The following is a 9,781-nucleotide window of genomic DNA, read 5'->3' as shown; positions in this document are numbered from 1 at the left end:
TCTTGTTCCCTGCTTTCTCCAATTTTGTAAGACTTATTTATGGAAAAAGACTCATTAGCCACATGACAAGCCAGATGCTGTGCTCTACCTAAACCAAACATTTTTGTAATTTAAAAAATAAAAAGAAAGGGTTTTTTTAATTTGTAAGGGACTTATTTGTTTGGGAGGTTGTTTCTCCTTTATTAAGATCACTGAAGGTCAATCTCTACCAAAGCACTGAATTTTCTTCTTCATTACATCTCACATGTATTCCCTCTATGCACATCACGTGTTTCAGGTTTTGAATACCAGAAGTAGAAAGTTATTGCACAATAGAAATTTACCATGGTAGAACAAGTTTCTTTGTGATACAATCTCAGCATTTTAAAAATTAAATTTTCCTGCCATAAGCAAGCGTTCACATCTTTTCCGTAAGTGGGTTTTCAGCACAGACACCTTCCTGTCAGCCACACAAATATAACAGAGGCACTCTAAAACCAATAACAACAGGTAAACGCAGCTTTGAAGCAATAAAATTTATAGCCACTCAGTAAATAACCTACTGCAAAACAAACACGAAAATTTAGAATGGTCCCATTCAGTGTAGTCTGATTTGGGGCCCAGAATTCCATGCTCCCCTGGCACTCCACCTCAAACGCTGCTCCCCAGCCCCGAGAGCAGCATTCCAGCAGCAGTCCCTGAGGTGTTGAGGGTGAGGTGCATTTGCACCCCATCAGAAGCTTTTCTGAGACAAGGACTGAACTGTACTCTCTTAGCAGTGCCGTTCAAGGCTACGTCCACCTGCAGGGCACACGTAGCACTTGGCCACTGCTAGCGGCCTTTGCTCAGATGGAGGATATGCACAGAAACACTCCACTAGCAAAAACTCAGATCAGCGGTTTGGGGAGGTACATGCCTGCATGGTGTCAGCGTGACATGTCACACTATCTTGCTAACCTGTGTCTTCATTGTATTTTGCAAGTCAGTGTCACTATGGGTCTTTACCCTGAAGCAAGGGTGAGCATATGCATGAATCTGTCACAACAGATGTTACTTTTCTGTAGGGGAGACAAATTATCCGTAGAGAAAATGCGTATACAATAATCTGCTTTGACACAAGGGATTTACTTTGTCCCACTCAAACACATTTGCCCATTTACATTTTAAAAATTGTGGCCTTCAAAATGTTATCACAGCACTGCAGGAATCTTTCACCTTGGCAGACAGTGAGGCTTCTCACATATTAAATGAATGGCTTAGTGGTTTTATTGTGCTAAGCTAAACTAAGCACTTAACTCATTAATTCATCTCCTCTACTTGCATTAAGGAAGACCTGCTATTTTAAATGAGGCATACCTTTTTTCTTTTCCCCCCCTCAAATGTTTACACAATCTTTTTACTTAAATCTTGTCAGTCTTATAGCCAGCACAGATATAGAAGCCAGAGTGGATTTTTTTCAGTGTTGCCACAATTTTCATCAATTTCTTCACATTTAAAGAGCTTGTTTGGCACAGGGTCTGAAAGTGAATTGCTACAAGTACAAAACAAAACGTTGTGTTGATCAAGATGTCTTAGCCACACTTGTAATGTTTTCATACACTTTAAAGCAAACTCTTGTTTATTGAAACAAGCTACACAATTTGTTAAGAAACATGGATCTGCACAAACAGTTTAACCTCACTAAATATCTGCTAGCTCAGAATAATTCTGAATTCCTCAAAAAGGAAATAAAACACACACAGCTGTACTGCACTGCTTCCTGTGGTATGAACACCAGTGGGGGAACAGGTGCTATTGGCCTTTTTACAGACATATGCAAGCCTATTGCTCTGCTCAGAACAGAACTTTGAGAATTTTCTGTTTCACTGAGAGGGGAGGAGACAGTGTCGTTAATGTGAGAATGGAACAAAATGCTGTAGGCATGCAAAAGTGACCTTATTCTTTTGTTATAGGACAGCGTCAAAACACGTAGACAAAGATCTTGGAAATATAGAAGAAAACAAAAAATTAGAAGAAAACAATCATAAATCTGAAACTTAAGAGACAAAACATGTCAGTCGTCATTCCAGGTAAGCATTCCATACTGCAGCATCAAACATCTCTTTGGTCAGCATTTCTCCGTAGCAGTCTGTGTCTAGCAGTCACAGTGGTAGCCCAGAGCCTGTTGCTCACCTTTCAGTGTTTAGGCAGCAGGGTGATTTTGAGTGATGTACTGTCAGGACAGATGGACTCCACCTCTGGCCAGAATTCAAGAATTCATGCCTGCATATTCACACATTAAAGGAGTCTGACATTTTGACATAACCTAGAACTTTGCTTTATTTTAATCCATATGCTTGGGGAAATGAAAATAAAAAAAAATCTGTAATACATCACTGTGGTACATAGGTGTATGTTTGTGTCTGAAAACTACATTTAGGTATAGTTTAGAAGGTTTTGAGTTATGACTTCAGATGTTCACAGGAACCTTCTTCCGTTACCAAAAGCAATGGTTTCTAAGTCTCTGGTCAGCTTTATTTATCATCACTGCAAGAGGTATGAAACTTTCCCTAGAATAAAATCATTCTTTTACTCAAGATTTCACATGCTCATACTTTTATCGATTTTATCCTGGAAAGAGACACTGTAGATTAAGTTAGTAATAATGCAACAAGTATGAAAGTTTCCCCAAGCAGGATCTATATAAATTGAACTCCATACAGTGGGTGCAGGCATTGCAGGAGCACTACAGAGCACCAACAGCACCACCCTCTGTTCACTTATACATACACCACCGCTGCGTCTTCTCTCCCTTCCTACCCGAGGCAGAGGTTGAGACCATTTTTCTGACCAGCTGAGCCCATTTCAAATTAACACTGTGGTACCACAACAGTCTGGAACCCAGCTAACAATATTAAGTTTTCTTGAGTTAATCATGAACTGTTCTTAAAAATTAGAGTAGTAAGTGTTCAGTAGCAGTTCGTTGTGAATGGAATTACTCCGTTTCATATTTAGATTTTTAAAGTTTCTTATTTAAATAAAGATGGCTTTCCTTATTAGTAATTTCAATATGTTAGTATTGTCTCAGATTTTAAAGTACAAGGCATTATTTTTTTGCACTAACTATTCTGAATTTACTAGGTAGAATGATTATGCAGTATATAAAGAGAAGGAGCATCCCTGTATCCACTTTGTTAGCAATATCATTTTTTTACTAGTTTCAAGGAGTGAATTGGAAATACTAGAATTATACCCTATTAATGATTTAAAATGGAAAATAAATTTGGATCTTCAAAAGGTTGCAGTGTAAATAACTTAGCATTTCTACTGTAGTTCTGTGGGAAAATTCTGTAATCTTTTCCTTATTGCCTGTTTGGGAGTTTTAGTGGTTTTTTTTTTTTTTTTTTGGGGGGGGGGGGTTTTGGTTTTTGGTGTTTTTTTTTTTTTTTTTTTTGGACCTGGTACCTTCTGCAACATTCCAACACTGAGGTGATTAATTTGAGCTGAAGTTATTCGAGGGTATTTATTGAACTTGGGACTTCAAGTAACATTGTGTGCCTTCAGCACAATTTTTAAATTATTTTAGTTTTTCAGATCAGTAGATGTACATAAAAGAAAGCTTATCCATAAATCCATTACTTACCAGACAGACTTATCATATTTACTGGGAATAATATTGCAATAGCTATACTTATCATGAAACTGTTCTCAGCATTGAGCAGCGGAAGAAAGTACTATTCCTGTAGCTGCTTATTTGAAGTAGTTATGTTGGTTAATGTATTTAAAAATGGTTAACTGGCTTTATCTTTCATATTTTCAGAGAATACATATAGACCAATTGAAGCATGAACGTGGATTGTATTTAAACATATACAAAGAAGTGACAGCTATTCATGGTTCAAGTATTAAACAGATCATACTACCAAGTTTTCAAAGGATTTTAGACGCAATTATCTCAAGCTAAAGAAAAAAAAAACCTACAAACTAATTTTGGCAACAGCCATGATAATAGGTCACCATGTTGTGTTCCGTTTGAAATATTTTTTTGTAAATGTCTGCACTGAAGATTTCTTTTTGTTTGCCTTTATGTAAATTTTTTACGTAGCTATTTTTATACACTGTAAGGCTTTGTTCTGGGAGTTGCCGTTAATCTGATGTATAGTGTAATGGTTTTATTTCAATTGTTTTTATGACACCCTTTGAGCAGGTACATGTCTAATTCTGATTGTTATCGGTGAAGCCTCTGCTTTGTATCAAGTACCTAGAGAGTAAGATTGTCTTAAAGGAAAACGTCAGAATGCTGTTTTCATTCTTTGAAATCACAGTAAAGTGGAAGGGCGACAGCTATGGCAAGAATAAATGAAATTGTTAATAAAAGTTAACATTTAAAAAAACATGCAAACCTAATCAGCAAGAAAGGGAATAAAGAGTTTCCACAAAGACTTGTGGGTACTGAGCAAGCAACACAATGACAAAAGTCCTAGCCTAGGCTAATAATCCTTTTCTTCTACAGAAAGACACATTTTGCTGAAATTTTATCAGTCATCTTTCATCTTAGAATTAGGATAAGGAACTGGAATTCGAGATTTAATTTTGATTCCTTTATGTTATCCGCTGCCTTAAAGTACTGTACCTTTTATTCATTTCAAAAAGATACCAGTCAGAATTGGAAACTTTTTTTAAAAAGTGGTCATATCAAAGCTGCATTTTTTTTTTCCCCACAAGAATAGAATATATATATTTTTTGTGTGTTTTTGTTAACTATGCTACAGATATTGAATGCACCTTGAGATAATTTTAGTGTTTTTAACTGGTACCTAATTTATCAAACAGTACATATAATTGTAACAATGAAATGTCTATGTATCTTTAGTTACATTCAAGTTTGTAACTTTATAAACATGTTTTATGCTTGAGGGTATTTTTAGAACGGTACTGTTAAGAAAGCATTTTAGGGTAAGTGCCCAGTAGAAAGTTACACTTAAAGGAGGGAAGTTTCATCTTATGTGAAAGGTTAGTTTCTGGAAGGAAGTAACAGGCAGCTTTGCTGGAGAGGAACGGTAGAGTAAACAGAACATCAGGTTTCCATTTACAAATATCCAGGGAAAAAGTAAGTTTTTATAGACTGGTAGGCATATATAAATAAACAAAAGAAAAAGATGGACGTTAGGAAATGTATTTTGCCACTTTTGCATTATTTAGGGGGAAGAAAACACTGTTACTTGTAAATTTGTAAAATGTTAAATGTCTGGGCAGTAGTGACTGATGTCTTAATAAAAGCTTCCTGTAGTGCATTGGCATGGATTAAATACATAAGATGTCCTATAAACTCTATGCTGTATAAAATATTAGAGGGAAATCCTGTTATAATGCCTCTAAACTTTGATTTGTTACTGTTTTATTTGGCAAAAAGAAGAAAAATTATAATCTTGGTCAATATTTAAACCAAAGTAAAATGGGGGAAAAACCAAAGTCATTTGTTTTGCATGGCTAAGCCATTCTGTTATCTCTGTAAATATTGTGATTTTTTTCTTTTTAGAATTTTGTTAAAAAAATTCTAAAAATTTTTAAACACCTGTTTTTCCAAAATAAAACGTGAACACACAAAAAAGTTACTTTATATACAAATATATCTTTTTCTTTTGGTGCAAGAACACTGCCAAGCGATACACATTTTTTTTAAAAAAAAAACGCAGTTGGGTGTGACTCTAAACAGGAAAACTTTTAACAGAGTCCTGTGAAGGGTTTGCAAACATGACCGGTCTTTGTTTATGACACTACAAATAGTTCTTAAATACAGAGAAGAAACGTCCAAAGATCGTAAGGGAAAGCATAGGGAAGGGCTGAAAATTTTCATTCCACTCTCTGGGGAATACAGGTGAGAGGAGAAGACAAAAAGTCCTTCAGCTTCCACAGCTACAGAAAAGGAATAACAAGAACTCCTCGCCTTTTGGGATTCTGCTAGATCTCCTATGCACTTTAAATCATCAATCCTAGGAGTTGAGATTTTCACTGCTCCAAGTTCACTATAGGCACATTTCAAGAACCGGGAGCGCAAAAGTTTTAATGTTTCTATCCATGCCTAAACAACAATAAAACTGAAGTATGTCTTCACTCCTTGTCTGAAATCTCAGTTCACAAGTACATGTATGAAGACGAGGGAGGGCACTGACCTACAGCACATGCTGGTGCTGCCTCTAGTCCTGCAAATCAGCCTCTGGAGTCTGGCTGGGACAAAAAGTCTCACAAAGCCCAGAGGGGCCCAATGTGAGCGTGTGGGACCAGAGGGTCAGGAGCTAGAGGCCATAAAGCACTTGCTCAGAGAACCTCCTGAACATTGATCACAGATGTCTCCACCTGTGACCCAGTCAAAAACATGTCTGAGTAAGACTCTTAGGGGGTCTGTTCAAATCTGATTTTTGTACACCACTCTGGAGTTCAAGTTCAGTTTACAACACATGGGAAGAAAAAAAAAAAAAATCCCTGCTCACAAATGATTTAAAAGCATGACAAGGGGGACTGGGAGAGAGCAAATTCTCTTTTTTTAAGGCTGGGAAATGAAGACAGTTTGTGGTGTCCGTTTGTGGCTGTGCAGGAAACTGCCACTGAGCTTGGAATAAACCAACAGGTTTGTCTGAATGCTGCAAAGCCAGCATTGTGCAACAGTGAACCATGAGCTTCCCAAGCACCTCTGAGTCCCCAGGAGCAATACTAACAGAACTGTAGCTGTACTGTAGTGGGTATGAAGCACTGGTAACACACTCGTACAGAAATGTAGTAACAGCATGGCCAGAAGGCGAGGGTTTCTGAAAAAAGAACAAGTAGTTAGGATCAACACAACAACAGGCAAAAGCCCTGGTGCCATGCTTTGTACTGGCTTCGAGTGCTACAAACAGCCTCTGTTCCAGGGCTTTACTGTGCTGCTGGGACTAGCAGCTGCTCAGAGCCTTAACCTAGTGTTAAATGCTTACCAGACAACTCACCAGTAAAACAAACACTCCATGCCTGAGAGTCTGTGTGTTGCCCATGACCTGCTCTCATCAACCCAGCACTGCAGAGGGCTTAGGCAATGCATTACACCTTCTTCTGGACAGATGGTTTCTCATTCTGGAGTGTTTTGAAATACATACATAAATAAGTAACTCAAAATTCTGTATTGATCATTACTTGAACATTGTAAGATATTAACATGATTTTTATCAATATTGGTACCAGCCCACAGAGACAGGAAATGAATAAATGTGAATTTGTTTCCTTTTTTTTTTAATATAAATTTCTTCAGGGAACATCCAATACTTGCCTAATATCCTCTTGCTGCTGGCTGTTGCAGTTAAATCTGATTTACTTATAGTACCACATGTAGCTGGATACCTTCCTGTTGACTTCATGTTTAGACAACCATATGTATGTAATTATCCTGGCTAAGATTAAGCAGTGACATATGAAATGAGATCATGACCTCCTTTGTCAACCACATCTGTGCAAATGTTTTCCGGGTTTTCTTCTGACAAGAATACGTTTCCACCCAGGTGTCTGCTTCTGAGAACTCCCCCAATACAAATTATTTTTCACACAGACTTCTCCAGGCATAAGATTGTGGAGGGAACACAGGAGGTATGGTTGCATGTGTCTCCTAACCCCCAAAGGGCACCCATGCTCTTCTGGAAAAGGGTAGCATCCTCAAGCTGGCATAAGCAAGTGCTGAGCGAGGCTGAGTCCAGCCTTCACTCACAGGGGGCTGCCAGGCAGTGGCCTTGTTTGAGTAGGAACGTAAGTTGCACACAGCAACAAACCAACCCATGACACACCCCCTTAGCTGTATATGCTGCATGTCTAATGCAGCTAACACTTATTTGCTACTTTTCAAATTACCAGAGAAACGGAAATTAAGCTTATTATCATCTATTATCGAATTTTGTCAAAGTTGTTTTTTAAACTAACTCCATCCACCCATCCAGTCACAATTCTTTAAATGCAATTCATACATTTTTCTCATTTACATTCTAAGCAGAGACATTTATTCCGTTACCAGCAAGACATTTGCTTTGATGTAGTAATGAATTTCAACTTGAAAAGGCAGAGCCTGACAAATTATTAGGAAATGTTGTTCCTTAGAGAGGAAAAGGTAACATACCTCTCATCATGCACACATCCCACCCAAATGTTCTGCTTGTTCCCATGTTCCACCTGGTGATACAGCTAAGGCTTCCATCATCTTCTGTTCCCTGTCCTAATACTCATTTTTGCATCTCCAGTTCCATCTTGATTGATTACTTACTACCCTCACCATCATTTGTTTATTTGTAGGACTTTTAGTTCAGAAATGCCAAAACACCTTGAGATAAATACCAGCAGTTTAACACAATTATAAACATAAAATGGGCTGTGACACAGGAAATGAAATAGAAACATAGCCAAATTACCATGCTTGCTCTTCTGCATGTTCATGTCCATTTTTCCCCATTTTGGAAAAATTGCACAAAATCTGATCCACACTGCAAAGGCTCAACTGTAACACCATAACATATATCACTTATTTGCATCTTTTGCTGACTGCATGTCCCAGTAGGAGGGACACTGCCATCAATAGGCAGCACACAGGCCAGACATTTCCATCCCATTCCAGAGTACCTAGGGAGGACAGGAGACATCTTGACAACCAGAGGAATAAATAGATTGATGCACTCACAGTACGTGATGAAGCAAAGAAAGGAGCAAGCTGAGCCAAAGCCAGGTCATGGGAGAAGGGATAAGCCAGGTCAGTAGTCCAACTCCAGTCATATTGTAGTTGCCAAAAAGCAACATCATTACATACATAATCCTCCTTCTGTCCTGGTTGTGATGTTGTCCTGCCATCACTTGGAGTCCTACTTGCAGCAGACAGGGAGCCCCTCTGCCAATAGGAAACTCCACAGAGTGCATCCACTGCACAGGTAAACTTCCCACTCCCCACAAGCAGAGCCAGCCTTTATACTGGTAACTTTAGAGGCAGGACACCTGGGGGGGATTTCCTAATTGGTTTACACCCCAGGTTGGCCAGGCCTTGAGAGAAAACCAAGAAGAAGGTCTCTCCTGCCTGGTTGTGGGCATCATCCATATGTCGACCCTGACTTGGGGCTTGGGGTTTAGACCCCAGCACTGCAGTGCATAAGCCTTTTACTTTTTTTTTTTTTTTTTTTTTTTGGGTAACCCTTTTCCTGTCATACAACTAGAAATAACATTAAATAAATAAATAACATTAGGAATCTTTGTGCTTGTGATGTTGTGCCCGTCTTATGTTTACAGATGTGATTTCCCCCCCCCCCATATCTCAGTCCATGTAAGCATGACGCAAGGATTTGTTTCATACTACCCAGCCCTGGACTAGACAGAGCAAAGAGAAGAAAGTAACATCCTATTGCTCTAAAAAGTAACAGATTAAGTTTTATTTAAATATAGTCATTTCCACCCATTTATTTTTTCTAGGAAAAAGCAGTCCCTCTTTCACTACAAACCTACATTCAGCCTCACTCAGAAAAACTCTCACTATAATAAAGTTTATATTAAAAGTGAACAACTACAAATCCAGATCAGGAGCAATACTTCCCTCAGCTCAAACTCACATCATCCTAATTCTTTTTTCCTCTGAGGTTCTCACTGAAGCAGTCAATTATTCACCTGCACAGGTACATCACTGATGACAGTTTGTTTTCTCCAGAGCTAGAAAGCAAATACAAATTCAGTTTGTGTGGTGAGTGTTCAATAATGTCTACACACCAGATCTGAGATTTCATTAGTATTTGCATTCGTCACAAGAAGAGCTAGTCTAGCATGGACAACAGAA

The 9,781-nt window shown here is 38.3% G+C and overlaps 1 protein-coding gene across 1 annotated transcript in view; it reads left to right on the top strand.

The window, feature by feature from the left end:
• Window positions 1-4,242, top strand: part of ALCAM (activated leukocyte cell adhesion molecule) — a 34,774-nt gene extending 30,532 nt beyond the window's left edge. Inside the window, exons 14-15 of the mRNA XM_008938293.1 lie at window positions 1,932-2,048; window positions 3,779-4,242. Of these exons, the coding sequence (XP_008936541.1) occupies window positions 1,932-2,019 (88 nt within the window). The 3' untranslated portion in view covers window positions 2,020-2,048; window positions 3,779-4,242. The remainder of the gene's footprint in view (window positions 1-1,931; window positions 2,049-3,778) is intronic.
• Window positions 4,243-9,781: the final 5,539 nt, after the last annotated feature.

The sequence above is a fragment of the Merops nubicus genome, unplaced genomic scaffold, assembly GCF_000691845.1.
Source record: "Merops nubicus isolate BGI_N331 unplaced genomic scaffold, ASM69184v1 scaffold10514, whole genome shotgun sequence".
Taxonomy (NCBI): Eukaryota; Metazoa; Chordata; class Aves; order Coraciiformes; family Meropidae; genus Merops; species Merops nubicus.
Note: the sequence above shows the minus strand (reverse complement) of the source record. Positions and strands in the feature narration are given on the sequence as shown.